This window comes from Eleutherodactylus coqui, chromosome 11 (assembly GCF_035609145.1).
Source record: "Eleutherodactylus coqui strain aEleCoq1 chromosome 11, aEleCoq1.hap1, whole genome shotgun sequence".
NCBI classification, from domain to species: Eukaryota; Metazoa; Chordata; class Amphibia; order Anura; family Eleutherodactylidae; genus Eleutherodactylus; species Eleutherodactylus coqui.
This window is the reverse complement of record NC_089847.1, coordinates 69,910,237-69,932,955: the sequence shown is the minus strand read 5'-3', so window position 1 is coordinate 69,932,955 and position 22,719 is coordinate 69,910,237. Positions and strand designations below refer to the sequence as shown.

The window sequence follows — 22,719 nt, the reverse complement described above, 5'->3', positions numbered from 1 at the left end:
TAGATTTGTTGCATCTGCCTCTACAGCACTTCCTCCTGCTAAGCCATGCCAACTCTTTTAAAATGCCACATGTAGAGGTGAAAGCGCCCCCCCCCCCCCCCCCCGTCTGAAGAGGTGAAAGCCCCTCCCCCCACCCCGTCTGTGCAGACCAACTGTGCGGCGCGAGCACGCTGGAGCAGCCCCTTCAACGGGACAGAAGAGGCAGACTGCGCAAGCGCATCTAATCGAGGCAGAATAAGGCTTCGGTCGGCGCCATGGAGACGGGGACGCCAACACAGGGGGGTAAGTATATAACTTCTGTATGGCCAATATTTAATGCACGATGTATATTACAAAGTGCATGTACATGGCCATACAGAAGTGTTTACCTTTACTTCATTTTGCGGGACAACCCCTTTAACCCTTTGCAATCCAATTTGGGATTCAGGATTTTCTAGGGGCTTTCTCTTTCTGCCATTATACAATGGCACCATCTGCTGGCTAGAGCCAGTACTGCAGTATGGGACATGCTGGAGAGGTCCCCGACAACAGAGCGGCCAGTAATCTACAGTAAGAATACCCTGTTGGTTGTCTTCCGACATTGGAGCTGTACAGCCTTCAATCAGAATGTCTTCAGACGTCAGACAGTGGATTGGAAAGGGTTAAGTGTATAGATGGGATTTCTTTAAGTCCCATCCATAATGTTGATAATATAAGGACATGTTCACATGGTGGATTCTACCACTGAATTTTTCATGCTACATCTGACTGTAAAAGCAGCAGAAACCTACATGTGTCGAATTACCAACGTGTTTTCATGTGGATCTGCATGAAGAAATGACTTAGCGCTACTTTCTGCGGAAACTCATCAAATTCTGCATGTGGAGTTTACTGGTGTGTGAACGTAACCTCTGGGTGTATGTACACGAGTGCAGACGACAAGACGCCAAAACCTGCAATTTTACACACAACTGAGAAAAATGCATCACTGTACATGGCTTTCATGCATGAATTTAAAAAAACTTAAAGGGGTTGTCCCGCGCCGAAACGGGTTTTTTTTTTTTTTTCAATAGCCTCCCCCGTTCGGCGCGAGACAAACCCGATGCAGGAGTTAAAAAAGAAAACCGGATAGTGCTTACCTGAATCCCCGCGCTCCGGTGACTTCTTACTTACCTTGTAAAGATGGCCGCCAGGATCTTCACCCTCGGTGGACCGCAGGTCTTCTGTGCGGTCCATTGCCGATTCCAGCCTCCTGATTGGCTGGAATCGGCACGTGACGGGGCGGAGCTACGAGGAGCCGCTCTCCGGCACGAGCGGCCCCATTCAGAAAAGAAGAAGACCGGACTGCGCAAGCGCGTCTTATCCGGCGATTAGACGCTGAAAATTAGACGGCACCATGGAGACGAGGACGCCAGCAACGGAACAGGTAAGTGAATAACTTCTGTATGGCTCATAATTAATGCACAATGTACATTACAAAGTGCATTAATATGGCCATACAGAAGTGTATAACCCCACTTTGTTTCGCGGGACAACCCCTTTAATAAATTGCATGTTTTCCAATAGTTAAATTAGAAAAACACATTCACATGCAAGTGACACGCAATTCTTCTGGCTCCCATAGGTAATAATGAGCGATTCTAGCTCAGAATTGCCCAAAACGGGACATGCTGTTTCATTACCCCGTATTATGCATGCGCTGCAGGCCCATGTGATACACAGTAACTTGCAGGCAATTAATCAATTACACTGCCTTAGGCTGCATTCCCACGAATGTATATCGGTTCGGTTTTCACGCCGAGCCGATATACGTTGTCTCTGTCTGCAGGGGGGGGGGGGAGGGGGGAGGGAGGGGGAGGATGGAAGAGGCAGGAGCAGGAACTGCGCTCTCGCCCCCTCTCTGCCTCCTTTCCGCCCCTCTGCACTATTTGCAATGAAAGGAAGCGGGACGGGGGTGGGGCTAAGTGGCAAGAATTAGCCCCACCTCCGTCCCGCCTCCTTTCATTGCAAATAGTGCAGAGGGGCGGAGAGCAGGCAGAGAGGGGGCGGGAGCTCAGTTCCTGCTCCTGCCTCTTCCATCCCCCCCCCCCCCCTGCACATGAGAACGACGTATATCGGCTAGGCGTGAAAACCGAGCCGATATACGTTGCAGCCCACAGGCCGATTTAGACACAAGGATCATCGCTCAAAAGCTGTCTTTCATTGCTGTCTTGCAGCAATGAGCCTTATCAGGTTCATTCACAGTGGGATACAGCTGAGACTATTCACCCGGGACACTCGGCTTGTCTACTGCATCCTCTTCTCAGAGCGCTCGGCTGTATAACAAATGGGTGCTTGGAGCGGGGAACAGCTGGATGCAGAAGACAAGATCATCTTGCGGTGTAAATGACACAACGACTGTCACTCAAAAGACATCTTTTAAGCGATAATCGTTGTGTGTAAATGGGCCTTTACGCAGTTCTTCCCACATTAACATGTCGGAATGGCGTGATATTAGAGCACAATAAAGAATGCAGCATGTTCTAATTTACCGTGTATATATGTGCGATAGAGCCCACTGTTTCCAAAGGACGCGTATACACAGTTACATTACGTATGGGTGGTGTGTATATGCGTTGGGTAATATAAACTAAAAACACACACCGGGTGGACAGCACATGACAGCGTGTGTGAGATAAGCCATCATGCGCAGTACAATTATGCTGCCATACGCAGCACTATGCCCCGCCGGCTCCAAAGCTGTCAGACGCTGTGACCCACACCACATTTTACGCTTATGGACGCGTGAGCCCGGCCTGCAGGTGCAAGCAACTAAAAGATCATGTAAATTACCCTATTGAAAACAATGGCTTCTTGTCACACGTGATTTCTGTGCCTCTCGCAACACGCACATCGCGTGTGAAGGGTGTCCAACTACAAGCTAAATACTGCAGAAGACCTGCAGCACCAGTCACACCTGTGCCCATCCCAGCACCACACGGCTACTTACCTTCATGCCCGTCAGCTCTCTCCAGACCCATAGAAACAGCGGGGACAGCGACGACACGACGAGCACACTGGTGAACCTCCGCTTGATGACTGCAGGGTGGTCTCTGACGAAGGAGGAAGACAAGTCACAACTATCCCGGTGCAGGTACGCCGCTCCTTCACTCCCCTCCAGCCCTGCCCCTTTACCTTGACAGCTCGCTTTTCCATACGTACAAGCTGCCCACGTAAGAACACGCCAGGGTCAGGCAACACAAGACGGACAGCACACAGAGCCCAGAGGCGGACTCCAATTCATGAGCCCCTGACATGGTAGATAAAAGATGTTACTAAGCTAAAGGACCTTTCATGATGTCATAGCCATGTGACCAGTCACGTGCCCTGTAAGGGAGGAGTCAGGCTGTGAGTACAGGAAGTGTTGTAGTAGGAGTAGTGCAGGATGAATGGCTGGGGAGGCTAGTGCAGGACTGCAGCAGAGCTGTATGAAGGGATTAGTATAGCCTGCCCTGGGCAGCGGTGTGTACATTGTATTCCACAGAGTTTACCATCACTCAGGCCGGCTTCACGTGGGCGTGTGAATAGAATAGCAGTGAATAGAATCCATTCATTTCTATGGGTTCGTTCACGCGGGTATTTTGCGTGCACATTTCAGCTCCGCAAAACAGATAGAACATGCTCTATCTTTCTGTGTATTTGTGGATCATAATATTCCCATAAAAGTCAGTGGGGGTGAGCAGATGTGCACGCTATAGGCACGGAGATGCGTGAAACACTGCGTGATTCCGCTGGAATAAGAACACATCTGGAACTAATTAGCCATTTCAATTGGTGATTGTTTTTGGCCACATACAAATGAACATGCCCTGCAGGTGCTAAAAGTACAGTGAAGTGCACCGATACACATGCAAAAAAGTGTCGGTCATAGTGCAACAACGTTGCGCTGAGGTGTGTGCAGTTGTGCTTACACATGGGTGAAAATGTATGCGGATTTGCACAATGGGCGTCGCATTTCAATCTTTTTTTTTTTTTTTGCCACATACAAATAAACATGCCCTGCGGGTGCTAAAAGTGCGGTGAAATACACCGATACACATGCAAAAAAGCGTCGGTCATTGTGCAAAAAACTTTGCGCTGAGGCACGTGCAGTTGTGCTTACACATGGGTGAAAGTGAATTTATGTGCAGATTTGGGGTTGCATTTTTGTGCCCGTGTTTTACAGTATTTTTTTGTTCATGCAGGTCCTGCGTATTTACACATGCAAAAATACACACAAGCATGCTCCCAGAGATTTTAGTTGAGTTTCATGTGTGCTATTTTTATGCACAATACACACAAAAGTACACCCAGGTATTCTTCTTATGGACAAACAATAGCCTTCCCGACCTACGTTACAGGCCTCTCTCTAGATAAGCCAGACACTTACTGTTCACTGATGAGGGGTAAAAACCCTGAAACAACTGTCTGTGTATGGATTCTGGCTTGGTTTATAATTCCCAATCACTTGTCTAAAGTGTCTAACATTGGCCTGCTGGAATCCTGCCATCCAATAGGTGGCGTTGCAGGGGTATTGTTCCATCTTCCTTATTTACACAAAAATACAACATGCATATTTTTTTTGCATGAACGAAATGCATAGGAAAAATATACTCATGTAAACAAACCCATTGAAATCAATGCGCTCTGTTCACTGCAACCTTCTGTAGCACCACTCATTGGAAGGCAGCATTACTGCAAGTCAATGTTAGGGTGCGTTCACACGAGCGCATAAACGGCGCGTTTTTGCGCCCAATCGTATAAACGTGACCATCTAAGGCATTGGTTTCCAATGTATTCGTTCGCACGGGTGATTTTACGGCACGTAAAAACGGCAACCCGAAAAAAAAACGGAACATATGCGACCGAAATACGCGCCAACGCATATTCGATGGCCGAAAAGATAGTTTGCAAAGTAGGAACAAACGATAATACGCTTTCTAGCTCTGGTCATGATTGCCGAAAAACGTTCTTTCCGGCGATTAAACGCTGCGCACGTGCGAATGTAAATACGCCTACGCTCGTGTGACCGCGCCCTCAGGGTGCGGGCAGACGAGCGTAGGCGTATTTACGTTCGCACGAGCGCAACGTATAATCGCCCGAGAGAACGTTTTTCACCGATCACGACCAGAGCTAGAAAGCGTATTTTCGTTTGTTCCTACTTTGCAAACTATCTTTTCGGCCATCGAATATGCGTTGGCGCGTATTTCGGTCGCATATGTTCCGTTTTTTGTCGGGTTGCCGTTTTTACGCGCCGTAAAATCGCCCATGTGAACGAATACATTCGAAACCATTGCCTCAGATGGTCACGTATATACGTTTGGTCGCAAAAACGCGCCGTTTATGCGCTCGTCTGCCCGCACCCTTAGACTGTAGGCAAGCCTTGTAACAATGATTGGGAATTGTAAGCCTGACAGCTGTTTCTGGGTGATTGCTCCTCATCAAGGTGCAGTAGGTTTCTGGCTTGGCTGGGGAGAGGCCTATAGAGGTGGGTCAAGAGGGTATCATCACTCCTCAAGGAGAGCACCTAGAAGGTGAGTGCGGAGACACCTAGGGGGTGAATGAAGAGACTTCTAAAGCCATGTTGCTCATCTGGGAGATATACAAATAGGGAAGATGGAACAATACCTCTGCAGCACCACCTACTGGAAGTTTTTCCTATTTGCGTATTTCAATAAAAAATACGTGAATAATACGTGCACAAAAAAAAAAAATCGCAGGTGTGTGTGGCCCATTACAAATCCATTGGTTATTTGCATCGTGTATTGCGTACTGGAGAATTGCGTGCGATACGCACTGACAGCACATCCGTGTGAGACATGTTTTTCAGATGTTAAAAAAAGCAGCATTAAAGAATCATTTAGATTTATTTCCAAATTCAAGGTGACCGATCATAATTACAATTCCAGTAAATAACAAACTGAAATCTTTAGGGTTGAAAAATTTCAAAGAAAAACTAAAATAATGTGGTTGCATAAATATGCACACCCTAAGGCCTCCTTTACACAGGCGACACGGCATCGCAGCAGTAACGCATCGCTGGACAGTGCGATATCACTGCAATTTATTGCGGTGATACCACAATTTTGTAGCGCTACAAAGTTGCATGTGGTGCTACAAAGTCGAGCAGTTTTCTAGCACCACATGCAAGGATTTTCGGGGGAGGGGGGCTTAAAATATAAGCCCTACCTCTGAAAATATGCCAGCACAGCAGAAAAAAAAAAGTATACATCACCTAAAGCACTGTCCTGGGTTACGCCACAGCTTCTTCTCAGTCCCTGGCAGTCTTCTTCTTCATCTCTTCTGGCCATGGATTGAAAAATCCCTGCTTCCTGGAAGCGGTGGCTGTGATTGGTTGACGCTTAGCCAGTCACGGCCAGCGCGAGATAAATGGCTGTGATTGGTTCATCGAGCGCTGGCTGTGATTGGCTAAGCGTCAGCCAATCACAGACAGCGCTTCCAGGAGGCAGGGAATTTTGATTGGAGCTGCAGGAAGATCATTGGCATATTCCCTGTGCATTCTGGGAAGAGCAAAGAATCACTGTAAGTGGGAAGATTGTCGGGATTAGACAGGTCTAGCTGCTCGGAAGACATCGCAAACTGCGCGCCGGTAGTAACTCCACTACAATTCTTGATATTTAGAAGTTTGGAAGCGGACATCATCTGACAACATAGGAAAGGAGAGGAGCCATATGGTGACCTGCAACGTATGCTATATGTTTACAGACCTAGCAGAGGAAAAGCCAAACTTCACCTGCCAGAAATGCAGGCTTGTATCTCTACTGGAGGAAAAGGTGCATAGTCTTCAAGAGAGAATAGCTACATTAAAACTTATTACAGAAGGTGAGAATTTCCTTTACAGAGTAGAAGAAAGTCTTCAAAATGTTAAAGGAAAAGAAATGTCTAGCGTACCTGCAAAAGCAGAGGAAAGGAAGCATGTGACCCAAAGAAACAGGAGGATCAGGAGTCAGCAAGCACTCATACTGCCCGGGAACCGCTACGAGGTTATCACGCAGGGGGAGCTGGTACTGGTTCCTGTGCAGAGGAGAAAGAGATACAGCAAGAAATGACTACCCACAAAGAACAGTGTTGAGGTGAAAGAGGTACAGCAATGAAATGATTGTACCCACAAAGAACAGAAAAGAGGAGCAAGAGGTACAGCAGGAACTGACTCTACACACAAAGAGCAGAGGAGAGAGAGGTATAGCAAGAGATGACTTTACTTACAAAGAACAGAGCAGAGGAGAAAAAGGTACAGCAAGAAATGACTCTACCCACAAAAAACTGTGTAGTAAGTAACCAGAGTCCTCTTGAATGGCGAAAAAGAAGTGCTGTTGTGCAGAAGAAAAGGAGAGTGGTGGTTGTGGGGGATTTCCTATTAAGAGCAACAGAGGCCACTGTCTTCAAATCTGACACCTCATAAGAGGTGTGCTGTCTTCCAGGTGCACAAATCAAAGATGTTTCTGATAGGCTGTCAAGACTCTTCAGTCCTACAGAACACCACCCATTTTCAATAATACATGTAGGGACAAATGACACTGCAAAAAAGGACCTTGCAACTATCTGCAGAGACTTTGAGGACCTTGGAAAGAAGGTGAAGGAACTAGGAGCACAGGTGGTCTGGATGGCGATGAAATAAAAAGATGGAACAGGATTCTGGGGGTGAACAACTGGCTATGTCGATGGTGCCATCAGTAAAGATTTAGATTTCTAGACCAAGGAATGAATTACCTGTATGATGGACTGCTTGCTAGACATGGGTTGCACCTTACAAAAACAGGTAAGCATATATTTGTTGGGCGCCATGCTTCATTCATTAGGAGAGCTTTAAACTAGAACAATATGGGAAGGGAAGTGAAAGGCCTGGTAAAAATATGCAGCTAATTAATACATTTGAGAACCTCGCTATTAGAAGTGAAAAGGAAGAACAAAGATAAAAAAAATCAGAAAGAAAGTGGAGGAGCAAGAGACACCAATCACAAAGTAAAATGTTTTTACACAAATGCCGAGAGCATGGGAAACAAACATGGAGAATTGGAGCTCCTAAACCAGGAAGAGAAATATGTAGCCATAGGCATCACAGAAACTTGGTGGAATGATACACATGATGGGAATACAAGGCTTGAAGGATATAACTTATTTCTAAGAAACAGAACTAAAAAAAGAGGAGGAGCCATTGCGTTGTATGTTAGGAAAACATTCATCACCGCAGAGCTTCAAACTTCAGAGCATGGTATTTCTGTAGAAACTGTTTGGGTATGAATTAAAGGAGAGAACAGAAGGGACACCATTGTAGGCATTTACTATAGGCCACCTGGCTAAGCAGAAGATATTGATGAACTCTTTCTACATGCAATGGCCAAGCTCTCAAAAAAGCATGACGTAGTGATCATGGGAGATTTTAACTATCCAGACATTTGTTGGGAATTTCTCTCAGATAAAAGTTATGGATCCAACAAATTCTTATCCGCTCTTGCTGACAACTTTATCTTTCAAAAGGTAGAAGAGAAAACAAGGGATCTGCTATACTGGACCTAATTCCTGTGAAGGAACCCATAGGAAAACATGGGCTTCACATACATGTGATTTCTAGCATTGTCTCAACGCGACAAAATCGGGCGACTTTTTTGCACGTGTGAAGGAGGTCTAAAACTAATACTTTGTTATTGTACCCGTTGACATTATGACAGCATTCAGTCTTTTTGAGTGTCAATCAGCATGGCGCACCTAGACTGGGCAATCTTTGCCCACTCTTCCTGGCAAAACCGCTCCAAATCTGCCAGATTGTAAGGACGTCTCTTGAGTACTGCCCTCTTCAGATCAATCCACAGATTTTCAATGGGATTCAGTACTGGGCAATTCCAAAACTTTGATCCTCTTATGGCCATTCTTTTTTTGATTTGAGGGATTAGGACAGCGCTCCAAGAATATATGTTTTATATTAAAACTAGCTGATATACCCGGCTTCATAGTAACAAAGTTCGTAAGGCTGAATGAAGACAATGTCCATCTAGTCCAGCCTGTCTAGCCTCCTGTTTTGTTGATCCAGAGGAAGGCAAAAAACCCCAAGAGCAGAAGCCAATTAGCCCTTTTGGGGAAAAAATTCCTTCCCGACTCCCTAATGGCAATCAGACTGTTCCCTGGATCAACCCCTAATAGTTCCTACCTGCCTGTATACCTGGCTTAACAAATAATCTTAGATTTATAGCCTATAATATACTTCCTCTCCAGAAAGACATCAAGTCCCCTTTTAAACTCCCCTAAGGATTTTGCCAACACTACGTCCTCAGGCAGAGAGTTCCACAGTCTGACTGCTCTAACAGTAAAGAACCCCTTTCTATGTTGGTGATGAAACCTGCTTTCTTCTAAACGTAGCAGGTGCCCTCTTGTTACCGTTGCAGTCCTGGGTATAAACAGATCCTGGGAGAGATCCTTGTATTGTCCCCTCATGTACTTATACATGGTTATTTGGTCGCCTCTTAACCTTCTTTTTTCTAGAGTAAATAGTCCCAATTTGGATAGCCTCTCTGGGTATTCCAGTCCAGTCATTCCATGTATTAGTTTAGTTGCCCTTCTTTGAACCCCCTCCAATACCGTAACATCTTTCCTGAGCACCGGTGACCAGAACTGTATGCAGTATTCCATGTGAGGCCTGACAAGTGCCTTATATAATGGAAGGATAATGTTCTCGTCCTTCGCCCCTATACCTCTTTTAATGCATCCCAAAACTTTATTTGCCTTTGCAGCAGCTGATTGTCATTGGTTACTCCAGTTTAGTCTATAGTCCACTAGTACCCCCAGGTCTTTTTCCATATCACTTTTCCCTAGCGGTACTCCATTAATCGAATATTGGTGACATCCGTTTCTCCTGCCCATGTGCATAGTCTTACATTTTTCAACATTGAACTTCATTTGCCATTTTTCTGCCCAAGCCCCCAGCTTATCTAGGTCCGTTTGTAGCCGCACATTGTCCTCTGTTGCATTAATTATATTGTATAATTTTGTATCTCCAAAAATTGATATTTTGCTGTGCAGTCCCTCTATCAGGTCATTGATAAATATGTTGAACAGAGTGGGGCCTAATACTGAACCCTGTGGCACCCCGCTAGCGACTGTGGTCCAATCAGAGTACGAACCATTTATTACCACCCTCTGCTTTCTATCATTGAGCCAATTTTTAACCAACTTACACACGTTTTTGCCCAGTCCGAGCTGCCTCATTTTGTATATTAGCCTATTATGTGGCACGGTGTCAAAGGCTTTAGAGAAGTCCAGATATACGAGATCAATAGATTCTCCCTGGTCCAGCTTAGAGCTTACTTCATCGTAGAAACTGATCAGATTTGTCTGACATGAGCGACCCTTCATGAATCCATGCTGGTGAGGAGTTATTCCCTTGTTCTCCTTGAGGTGCTCATCGATGGCGTCTCTCAGAATCCCCTCGAAAATTTTTCCCGTTACTGAAGTGAGACTTACTGGCCTGTAGTTACCAGGCTCACTTTTGCTCCCTTTTTTGTAAATTGGAACCACGTTGGCAATGCGCCAATCCAATGGTACTACACCGGTCTTGATAGTGTCTAGAAATATTAGATATAGCGGCCTAGCTATCTCGTCACTTAGTTCCCTTAGTATCCTTGGGTGTAATCCATCTGGGCCCGGCGATTTATCAATTTTAGTCTTCTTTAGTCGCTTCCGCACCTCCTCCTGCGTTAGGTATGAGATATTTTGTGATGGGTTCATTTTATTCCCCTGCATCTCATGTGGCATTTCCTTTTCGTTTGTGAATACACTTGAGAAGAAACTGTTTAGTAGATTTGCTTTCCCTCCGTCATCATCAATGATCTCTCCTGCATTATCTTTTAAAGGGCCAGTGCTCTCCCTGCAAATCCTTTTGCTGTTAATATAGCTGAAAAATAGCTTTGGGTTGTTTTTGCTCTCTTTGGCGATCAGTCTTTCTGCTTCCTCCTTGGCAGTTTTGATCTTATCTTTGCATATTTTGTTTTTTTTCCCTGTATGATTTTAGCGCTTCTTCGCTGCCTTGTTGCTTTAGTAGTTTGAACGCTTTCTTTTTTTCATTTATTGGCCCATTAGGTTTGTAAACTCCGCCTTCAGCAAGCAATTGCCCGATTGGCTGAGCCACAGAGCTTGAGAGCCAATCAGAGCTAGCGCTCGATGAACCAATTACAGCCAGTCATTGCAAAAAAAAAAAAAAAGCAATGCTTACCTAGCAGGTGCTGTGCGGGTCCCTCTCACTGGTCTCTGCAGTTCCGGGCAGACTTACTTGCAGTTCTCAGCGCTGACAGAACATTGTTTACTGGTAACACAGTTTGTAAACCCCCGCCTCCAGCAAGTGATTGCTCTGATTCGTTCTCGGGTGTTGTGGCGCAGCCAATCAGAGCCAGCGCTCGATAAACCAATCACAGCTATTCATTGAATGTTTACAAACTCCAGTACCAGCAAGCAATGTTCTGTCTGTTTGGTAGTGACAGGCTCACTTTAAGGCTGGGTTCACACAGGGCAGATTTGCCGCGGCTTTGCCGCGCGGCATTTGGCCCGGCAAATCTGCCCGCGGCCGCTAATCTCGGGATTAGCCAGCCATGTGGACGAGATTTCTCAGAAACCTCGTCCACATGGGACGGCCAATCCGCTGCGGTAAATCCGGCTGAAACCACGGCTGTGGCCAGCGCAGCCACGGTTTTAGAAGATGCAGCATGTCTATTTACTTTTTTTTTTGTTTATTTTCGTCGCGTCCGCGCTCTCCTCTATGGAGCGCTGGCCGCAACAGAAAAGAGAGCAGCCGGGCCGCTTCAAAGCCGCCGCGGCTTAAACCGCGGCGGTTCTCCCGGCGGAAATCTCGCGGTTTTTGCTGCGGCCAAACCGCGAGATTTCCGACGGGAATCTGCCCAGTGTGAACCCAGCCTAAAGACCAACTAATTTTTTGGTTTTTTTCATCATCACATTCCTAGAGCCATAACGTTTAAATTTTTCCATCAAAATACCTGTATGAGGGCTTGTTCTTCGTGAGCTACCACAACTACAGCAATCCTAAATTTATATAGCTTTATTATGTTTCAATTAGAGATGAGCGAGCACCAAAATGCTTGGGTGCTCGTTGCTCGAGTCGAGCTTTTCGCGATGCTCGAGGGTTCGTTTCGAGTAATGAACCCCATTGAAGTCAATGGGCGACTCGAGCATTTTTGTATATCACCCATGCTCCGCTAAGGTTTTCATTTGTGAAAATCTGCAAAACCCAAGAAAGTGATGGAAACGACACAGAAACGGATAGGGCAGGCGAGGGGCAACATGTTGGACTGCATTTCAGGTTCCCAGGTCCCACTATTAAGCCAAAATAGCGGCAAGAGTGCGTAACAATTTTTACTTCGGACAAACCCTCATTAGTAAGCCACACCTTATCTAAGCACCACACTACCTCCAACTTAGCACAAGCACTGCCTGCGGGACACACTGCTGCCTCTTCTCCTGGGTTAAATGCTGCCCACCCCCCACCCCCACCCCCGCACGACCCAGTGTCCACAGCGCACACCAAAGTGTCCCTGCGCAGCCTTCAGCTGCCCTCATGCCACCCAGTCAGACTGGGGTTTTTTATAAGTATACACAGGCAGGTACAACTCCCTAATGTGAAGTCCGTGTGGTCCCACAGCATGGGTGGGTCCCAGGAAGCCACCGGCGGTACATAAATAAATCCCATTGCATTGCCCAGCACAGCTGAGGTAACGTCAGATTAAATACAGGTGGGCTTTGGCCCACACTGCATGCCCCAGTCAGACTGGGGTTCTTTATAAGTAGACACATGCAGTTACAACTCTGTGTGGACCGACAGCATGGGTGGGCCCCAGGAAGCCACCGGCGGTACATAAATAAATCCCATTGCAGTGCCCAGCACAGCTGAGGTAGTGTCAGATTAAGTGCAGGTGGGCTTTGGCCCACACTGCATGCCGCAGCCTGACCTGGGTTTTTAATACATAGACACAGGCAGGTACAAATCCCTAATGTGAAGTCCCTGTGGACCCACAGCATGGGTGGCTCCCTGGAACCCACCGGCGGTACATAAATAGATCCCATTGCAGTGCCCTGGACAGCAGAGCTAACGTCAGATTAAATACAGGTGGGCTTTGGCCAAGAATGTTTTCATTGTTGTAGGAGGACGGGGATGTTTTTGAGGCAGTACATGTCCTGTCCCCGTGTCCTTGGTTATATGCACCTTACCAGTAACTGCGTTGGTGGGATAGTGGTCGCAACTGTGGACCTATTAGCGTGGTTTTATTCCGTTGGTTTTCGGAATGTGGCCAGGATTAAGTGGGCCGTGGTGGGGGTCTTTCTTATTGTGTCGTTTAAGGTGAAATTCTTGGACTGCCGCCAGACGGACCACTGCGAAAGCATTTGCCAAGAATGTTTTCATTGTTGGAGGAGGAGGACGGGGAAGTTTTTGAGGCAGTACGTCTCCTGTCCCCGTGTCCGTGGTTATATGCACCTTCCCAGTGACTGCGTCGCTGAAAAGTTGTCGCGCCTGGGGAACCTAGTAGCGCGGCCTCGCCACCATCATGTCTTTGGGAAGCCTCCGTTTCCACTACCCTGTAACATTGCAGTAGCAGCAGTATAGGCAGAGCCGAGAATTAGTAACATTTCAGCGGTAAGAGTATGCACAAACCCCTGTAACATTTCATTGGAAGCAGTGACGACAGACCCCACTAACATTTCATTTGCAGCAGTATACACAGACCCCAGTAACATTTCAGTAGTATCGGTATAGACAGACCCCAGTAACAGTTCAGTAGTATAAGTCTAGACAGACCCCAGTAACATTTCAGTTCCAGCAGTATTGACAGACCCCAGTAACATTTCAGTAGTAGCAGTTGCGACATGCCCAGTCACATTTCAGTTCCGAAAAGGATGTGAAAAGAACTGGTATGGAGGCGCAACACTCTAAGCTACTAGGAGATGTAGATCAAAGTCCAATGTGTGATGGTGAAAGCACTTCTTTTTTATTATTTTTCAGAAATTAAAAACCAGCAATGGAATACGCGTTTCGGGGAAGAACCCCTTCGTCAGTTCGGCTGGATAGGACAACAGGATGCCTAGGGGTGACACGATTCCAAAGATGTATAGAATGTGTCGGAGGTCCTGTGTGCAGGAGGACAGGGCTAAAGCATTTTTTTTCTCCCCTGTCCTCCTGCACACAGGACCTCCGACACATTCTATACATCTTTGGAATCGTGTCACCCCTAGGCATCCTGTTGTCCTATCCAGCCGAACTGACGAAGGGGTTCTTCCCCGAAACGCGTATTCCATTGCTGGTTTTTAATTTCTGAAAAATAATAAAAAAGAAGTGCTTTCACCATCACACATTGAACTTTGATCTACATCTCCTAGTAGCTTAGAGTGTTGCGCCTCCATACCAGTTCTTTTCACATCCTTTTCGCTACACTTACGCCCACACTGGTGGAGCGTCATCTGGTTGGCAGCACCTCCACCATTCAAAATACTCAATCATTGAAAACTCTTTGTACTCCATAAATATTCCACTACCCTCACTGGGTCTTGCTCCACCCTCCTTTTTCATTTCTTTTACTCACATTTCAGTTCCAGCAGTGCAGACAGACCCCAGTAACAGTAGCGTAGAAGCAGTATGGGCAAAGCAGCAGATAAACATTTCCCTGGCAGCAGTGTAGGGAGAGCAAAGTATTTGTAACATTTCAGTAGTAGCAGTATAGTCAGACCCCAGTAACAGTAACGTAGAAGCAGTATGGGCAAAGCAGCAGATAAACATTTCCCTGGCAGCAGTGTAGGGAGAGCAAAGTATTTGTAACATTTCAGTAGTAGCAGTATAGTCAGACCCCAGTAACAGTAAAGTAGAAGCAGTATGGGCAAAGCAGCAGATAAACATTTCCCTGGCAGCAGTGTAGGGAGAGCAAAGTATTTGTAACCTTTCAGTAGTAGCAGTATAGTCAGACCCCAGTAACAGTAACATAGAAGCAGTATGGGCAGAGCCCACTATTAGTTACATTTCTGTTATAGCAGTATAGACCTGCCCCAGTAACATTTCCGTTGAAGCATTATGAGCAGAGCCCAGTATTAGTAAAATTACAGTAGTAACAGTATACACCAACCAAGGTAACATTTCAGGAGCAGAAGTATCGGCAGACCGAAGTAACATTTCTGTTGCTGAAGTATAGTCAGACCCCTGTAGCATTACTGTGGCAGAAGTATAGGTAGGCAGAACAGAGTTACATTTCTGTAGCAAAAGTGTAGGCCAACCCCAGACACAGTGGTGTACCATGAGTGCAGGCGAAGCCTATAAAAATTACTTTGATTACATTGTAGGCGAGGGCCCGAAAAATTGGTGTACCGACAGTACAAATGTACCCCAGAAAAATTGCCCATGCCCAACCCAGAGGGCAGGTGAAACCCAATAATCGCTTAGCATACTGTGGCTTAATTTTTAACTAGGCCTGGAGGCAGCCCAGTCTAAAAAACAATTGGTTCAGGTGGAAGTTTCAATGCTTTAATGAGAATTGAAACAGATAAATATTATTTAGAAAAGTTATATGAGCCTTTTGGCCCACAGAAAAATTGCCCTTTCGCGGTGATTATGAGAGGTTTCAAGAGGAGGAGCCGGAGGAGGAGGACGAATATCATACACAGATTGACAAAGGTCTTTAGGTAGCGCTGCTGTCCGCTGGTGGAGAAGAGAAGTCTGGGGAAATCCAGGCTTTGTTCATCTTTATGAGGGTAAGCCTGTCGGCGCTGTCAGTTGACAGGCGGGTACGCTTGTCCGTGATGATTCCCCCAGCTGCACTAAACACCCTCTCTGACAAGACGCTAGCCGCAGGGCAAGCCAACACCTCCAGGGCATACAGCACGAGTTCGGGCCACGTGTCCAGCTTTGACACCCAGTAGTTCTACGGAGCAGAGGCGTCACGGAGGACGGTGGTACGATCAGCTGCGTACTCCCTCACCATCTTCTTACAGTGCTCCCTCTGACTCAGCTTGGACTGGGGAGGTGTGAGACAGACTTGCTGGGGAGCCATAAAGCTGGCAAAGGCCTTGGAGAGTGTTCCCCTGCCTGCGCTGAACATGCTGCCTGATCTCCGCGCCTCCCCTTCTACTTGGCCCTCGGAACTGCGCCTTCTGCCACTAGCGCTGTCAGATGGGAAGTTTACCATCAGTTTGTCCACAAGGGCCCTGTGGTATTGCATCACTCTCAAACCCCTTTCCTCTTCGGGAATGAGAGTGGAAAGGTTCTCCTTATACCGTGGGTCAAGCGGTGTGTACATCCAGTAATCCGTAGTGGCCAGAATGCGTCTAACGCAAGGGTCACGAGAAAGGCATGCTAACATAAAGTCAGCCATGTGTGCCAGGGTACCTGTACGCAACATATGGCTGTCCTCACTAGGAAGATCACTTTCAGGATCCTCCTCCTCCTCCTCAGGCAATACACGCTGAATGGATGAGAGGCAAGCAGCATGGGTACCCTCTGCAGTCGGCCCAGCTGTCTCTTCCTCCTTAGGCTCCTCCCCCTCCTCCTCCATGTGCTGAGATATAGACATAAGGGTGCTCTGACTATCCAGCGACATACTGTCTTCTCCCGCCTCCATTTCCGCCCGCAAAGTGTCAGCCTTTATGCTTTGCAGGGCACTTCTCAAGAGGCATAGCAGGGGAATGGTGACGCTAATGATTGCAGCATCGCCGCTCACCATCAGGATGGACTCCTCAAAGTTTCCAAGGACCTGGCAGATATCTGCCATCCAGGCCCACTCCTCTGTAAAGAATTGAGGAGGCTGACTCCCACTTCGCCGCCCATGTTGGAGTTGGTATTCCACTATAGCTCTACGCTGCTCATACAGCCGGGACAACATGTTAAGCGTAGAGTTCCACCGTGTGGGCACATCGCACAGCAGTCGGTGCACTGGCAGATTAAACCGATGTTGCAGGGTGCGCAGGGTGGCAGCGTCCGTGTTGGACTTGCGGAAATGTGCGTTGACCCGGCGCACCTTGCCGAGGAGGTCTGACAAGTGTGGGTAGCCCTCAGAAACTGCTGAACCACCAAATTAAATACGTGGGCCAGGCATGGCACGTGCGTGAGGCTGCCGAGCTGCAGAGCCGCCACCAGGTTCCACCGTGTGGGCACATCGCAAAGCAGTCGGTGCACTGGCAGATTAAACCGATGTTGCAGGGTGCGCAGGGTGGCAGCGTCCGTGTTGGACTTGCGGAAATGTGCGTTGACCCGGCGCACCTTGCCGAGGAGGTCTGACAAGTGTGGGTAGCCCTCAGAAATTGCTGAACCACCAAATTAAATACGTGGGCCAGGCATGGCACGTGCGTGAGGCTGCCGAGCTGCAGAGCCGCCACCAGGTTACGGCCGTTGTCACACACGACCATGCCCGGTTGAAGGCTCAGTGGCGAAAGCCAGCGGTCGGTCTGCTCTGTCAGACCATGCAACAGTTCGTGTGCCGTGTGACTCTTCTCTCCTAAGCTGAGTAGTTTCAGCACGGCCTGCTGACGCTTGCCCACCACTGTGCTGTCGCACAGCGTGACACCGACTGCTGGCGACGTGCTGCTACTGACAAGTCTTGATTGCGAGGTAGAGGTTGCGTTGGAGGAGGAGGAGGAAGGTTTAGTGGAGGTGCCATACACCGCCGTAGATACCAGCACCGATCTGGGGCCCGCAATTCTGGAGGTGGGTAGTACATGAGCGGTCCCAGGCTCTGACTCTGTCCCAGCCTCCGCTAAATTCACCCAATCTGCCGTCAGGTAGATATAGTGGCCCTGCCCGCCTGTGCTTGTCCACGTGTCCGTTGTTAAGTGGACCTTGCCAGTAACCGAGTTGGTGAGGGCGCATACGATGTTGCGTGAGACGTGGTCGTGCAGGGCTGGGACGGCACACCGTGAAAAATAGTGGCGACTGGGGACAGAGTAGCACGGGGCTGCCGCCGCCATCATGTTTTTGAACGCCTCAGTTTCCACCAGCCTGTAGGGGAGCATCTCCAGGCTGATCAATTTGGCAATGTGGACATTTAAAGCTTGAGCGTGCGGCGTATTTGCGCTTTCGCTCCAACGATTCTCTTAGCGACAGCTGGATGGGGCTGAGGACAGCGGAGGTGAGGGTGTGGGTGCAGGCCAGGAGATGGTCGTGCCTGTGTCGTGAGAGGTGGGTTGGATCTCAGTGGCAGGTTGGGGCACAGGCGGAGAGACAGTGGCGCAAGCTGGAGGCGGTGAACGGCCTTCGTCCCACCTTGTGGGGTGCTTGGCCATCATATGCCTGCGCATACTGGTGGTGGTGAGGCTGCTGGTGGTGGCTCCCCGGCTGATCTTGGCGCGACAAAGGTTGCACACCATTGTTCATCGGTCATCCGCCGTCTCAGTGAAAAACTGCCACACCTTAGAGCACCTTGGCCTCTGCACGGTGGCTTGGCGCGAGGGGGTGCTCTGGGAAACAGCTGGTGGATTATTCGCTCTTGCCCTGCCTCTACCCCTGGCCACCCCACTGCCTCTTCCAACCTGTCCTGCGGCTGCAATTGCCTCCCCCTCTGAAGACCTGTCCGCAGTTGGCTTATCACACCAGGTGGGGTCAGTCACCTCATCGGCCAGCGGCCCTTCCTCCGAATCCTCTGTGCCTTCCTCCCTCAGACTTACTGCCCTTACTACTACCTCACTAATAGACAACTGTGTCTCATCGTCATCGTCCTCCTCACCCACTGAAAGCTCTTGAGACAGTTGCCGGAAGTCCCCAGCCTCATCCCCCGGACCCCGGGAACTTTCCAAAGGTTGGGCATCGGTCACGACAGACTCCTCCGGTGGGAGAGGAACCATTGTTGCCCAATCTGGGCAGGGGCCCGAGAACAGTTCCTGGGAGTCTGCCTGCTCCTCAGAATGTGTCATTTTCATGGAGTGAGGAGGCTGGGAGGAAGGAGGAGCAGCAGCCAGAGGATTCAGAGTTGCAGCAGTGGATGGCGTAGAAGACTGGGTGGTCGATAGATTGCTGGATGCACTTTCTGCCATCCACGACAGGACCTGCTCACACTGCTCATTTTTTAATAAAGGTCTACGACGTGGACCCAAAAATTGCGATATGAAGCTGGGGACCCCAATAACTGTCCTCTCTCCCACTCCTGCAGCAGCCGGCTGCAATTCACCTGGACCAGGAACTCGTCCTATGCCCACACCCTCACTTGGGACTCCGCGTCCTCGACCGCGTCCACGTCCTCTGCCCCTACCCCTACCCCTCAGCATGCTGGATTAAGAATCGAGCAGAGACAGAGCGGTGTAAACTTAGAGGCAGACTGAACTGACGCAACGCAAAGTGCGGACAGAAAAATGTTTAAATGATGGCTGCACGCAGGCTCTGCTGTGTAATACAGAGGTACTAGAACTCCCAGCAACCACGGAGTTAAATGCACACGGTCACAGGTTGCCCTAAGAAGAACCGTTGGGGTTCTTGTAGACAGGATTCTACACTACCACTGTCCCTGCCGGACCTATACTCAAGTACAGACTGCAGCCTGAGAACGCCATAGGCTGCACGCCCGATATACATTAAAAAAAAATGTGCAAAACTGCTCACAGCAGCCACAACAGTAATGCACTAGGTGAGCTGTGGCCCTAAGAAGGACCGTTGTGGTTCTTGAAGACGCTAACACTGTCCCTATAGCAGCAGCAGCACTGTCCCTGATCTCTCTTAGCGTGTCTGTGGCGAGCCGCAGGCGGGGCTGATTTAAATACTCGGGGGTCACTTGATCTCGCCAGCCACTCACTGCAGGGGGTTGGGATAGGGCTGGAACGTCACAGGAGGAAGTTGTAATGCCTTCCCTGTGTTTCTATTGTCCAGAAAAGGGCGCAAATTTCTCAGGGAAGAAAATGTAATGGAGTCGAGTGCCACGTGGTGCTCGTCACGAGTAACGAGCATCTCGAACACCCTAATGCTCGAACGAGCATCAAGCTCAGACGAGTGCGCTCGCTCATCTCTAGTTTCAATAAATTCAAAAAGTTGTTTCCCCCACAGACACCCCATGAAGAGCCCAGTCCATGCAATATCATAAACCAGTAGTTATGCTGATAGAAAAAAAATCACTTCTTAAGGGCTCCTACCCGCGTTTTTTTAACACTGCAATATCACTGCATTTTTTAACGTGACTGTCAATGGGACTTTCTAATGCTAAGAATACATCACAAATTTGTGCTTTGTGATTTTTGTGCAATGCATTTTTAACATTAGAAAGTCCATTGACATTTGCATTAAAAAAATGCAGCGATATCGCAGCGTTAAAAAAACGCAAGTGCGTAGGAGCCCTTAGAGGGAACAAAGTCACGTAAGGGCTCCTACCCACTTGCATTTTTTTTTAACGCTGCGATATCGCTGCTTTTTTTTTTTAACGTAATTGTCAATGGGACTTTCTAATGTTAAAAACGCATCACACAAAAATTGCAAAGCACCAACTTGCAATGCGTTTTTAACAATCACGTTAAAAAAAACACACCAATATCGCAGCGTTAAAAAAACGCAAGTAGGTAGGAGCCCTAACTCTTAGATGGTCATGATGAAATCCCATGACCCACCTGAAGAGAAGGACTCCAGGGATATTTAGATAGATAGGAACAGCTAAACAAGGTAATATTAGCCAACTTATATATATTTGGCAACTAGTTCTGCAGTGAGGTCATTGGTGACAGTGAGGGGATGCAACCTACAGAAAAAAGAAAAATACCTTCACTGTCACAATGCTCCCCCGCTGTGCATTCCCAGTCCACTGGTTTTCTGTTTACAAGTGCTGCAGTGGCCTTGTGATTTGTTTAACCACGTGACCCTTGCAGCCAATTCTGACTGGATGATGTTACTAGTCAGATGCCACATCGGCCCTGTGAATATATTTATTTTATATAGTTTTGGGCGAGCAGAACCCAAAGCCATATAAAATAAATGACTTTTAACAATTCAAATTGTTATGAATGCGGAGATACCAGTTATGTTTTTAGTTACTTATATTTTTCATGTAATAAATAGAAAAAAAATTTAGTTTTTGGTTTGCTTTTGAAATTTGTATTGACTTTTTTTATTTTTTCCAATAGGAGACTTGAATAATGCATAAAAGGAGTACTAACCTGGGGGCTCCTGGGTGCCATAAAGGCCCATTTAGACCCAACAATGCTCACTCAAAATTCGCTCAAAGCCGTCTTTTAAGCGTAAATCGTTGCGTCTAAATGCGCAGACATTGTGCAGTTTTCATGCATGAGTCGTCCCTCACTCAATTCTAGTTTTCTTGAATTGAGCTATGAACTCTTATCAGCGATGCAGGCTGTTATCACAGTCGGCAGCACTGATAAGATTCTTTGAGCTCTTGTCCTGCTGGTAGGTCACAGCTACTATAGACTGTACAAGAATGATCGCTCAAAACTGTCAGCGACTGGGAGCAGATAGGGTGGCAGAGGCAATGCCTCCCTCTGTCTAAAGGCCCATTTACACTGAAAGATAATCGCTCAAAATTCGCTCAAATGTCAGTTTGAGTTATAGTTTTGAGCGATCACTTTGCATAAACTCTTAGGTAGCTAATTAGCTACTTAAGAGTTCATTAGCATATAAATGAAGGCTCCTGCTGTATGCAGATGACAGCAGGAGCGCTGTTATCTGCATACAGCTGCTTTGTTCTAGGAGCTGTCAGCAGTATCCCACTGAGAACTCCGAGCGGGATAGCAGCTGAGAGAATACTATTAGCACTATCCCGCTGAGAACTCAGCATGCGGCGCTGATAAGGCTCATCGCTGACTTCAGACTGGCTTGAAGTCAGAGATGAAGGAATAGTGCATGAAAAGTGCACGATGGGCAGGAGTTTAGACAAATCTGGAGTTTACACCCTTCTATTCTGATCTCTGGGGTGGACTCCACTCCTTTGCAGGCAGGCCTTTTTAATCTGGCTACCCCAGAGCTAAGGTTTACGGTACGAGCCTTACACACTGTGTCCTGCACATCTCATTCGTATTCGGGAGGGGGATGAGTGGATGACAGCATACACCTCTCAGCCACTTTGAGTACCTTGCTATGCCCTTTGGGTTGTGTTACGCCCCTTCCATTTTCCAAGGGTACGTGAATTCCATCTTTCAGGATATTATGGGCGTGTTCGTCGTAGTGTACCTGGATGATATTTTGATTTTTCTCCTCCAACTGGGAGACAAACCATGCACATGTTCAGACAGTACTAACTCAACTCGGGGCTAACAAGTTATTCGCACAGATTGAGAAATGTGTGTTCGGTGTGCAGAAAATATCGTTCTTAGGGTACGTCAATACACCATGGGATATCCAGATGGATCCTAGAAAGGTGAAAGCCATCACAAAGTGGGCCCAACAAGTCACCTTAAAGGCTCTGCAACACTTCCTGGGGTTTGCTAATTATTATTGCAATTTCATTAAGAACTTTAATGTGGTGGCTAAGCATTTAACGGATCTCACCACGAAGGGGGCGGATGTGAGTACCTGGTCCTCTGATGCGCTTGCGGCCTTTGCTACCCTTAAGGCTGCCTTTTCTTCAACTAGACCTTTCCTGTCCGTTTGTGGTAGAAGTGGATGCCTCCGAGTTTGGAGTAGGAGTGGTACTTTCTCAAGGCCCCTCCACACTCAAGATAATGTGGCTATTTTTCTAGAATGTTTTCCTCTATGGAACGGAACTACGATATAGGTAACTGGGAGTTACTTGCTATTAAGTGGGCTTT

General features: G+C 47.6%; 2 protein-coding genes across 4 annotated transcripts in view; one reads left to right on the top strand and one right to left on the bottom strand.

The window, feature by feature from the left end:
- Positions 1-3,328, bottom strand: part of RCE1 (Ras converting CAAX endopeptidase 1) — a 46,569-nt gene extending 43,241 nt beyond the window's left edge. The window contains exons 1-2 of one of the 2 annotated variants that reach the window (XM_066582524.1): positions 3,154-3,328; positions 2,969-3,071 (exon numbers count right to left, since the gene is read on the bottom strand). In XM_066582524.1, coding sequence (XP_066438621.1) covers positions 2,969-3,071; positions 3,154-3,275 — 225 coding nt within the window. In that variant the 5' untranslated portion in view covers positions 3,276-3,328. The remainder of the gene's footprint in view (positions 1-2,968; positions 3,072-3,153) is intronic. The other variant, XM_066582525.1, reaches the window with a different exon arrangement.
- Positions 2,917-22,719, top strand: part of LOC136581880 (acylphosphatase-2-like) — an 84,625-nt gene continuing 64,822 nt past the window's right edge. For both annotated transcript variants that reach the window (XR_010787097.1, XM_066582526.1), the window contains exon 1: positions 2,917-3,112. The gene's annotated coding sequence lies outside the window, so the exon portion shown is untranslated. The remainder of the gene's footprint in view (positions 3,113-22,719) is intronic.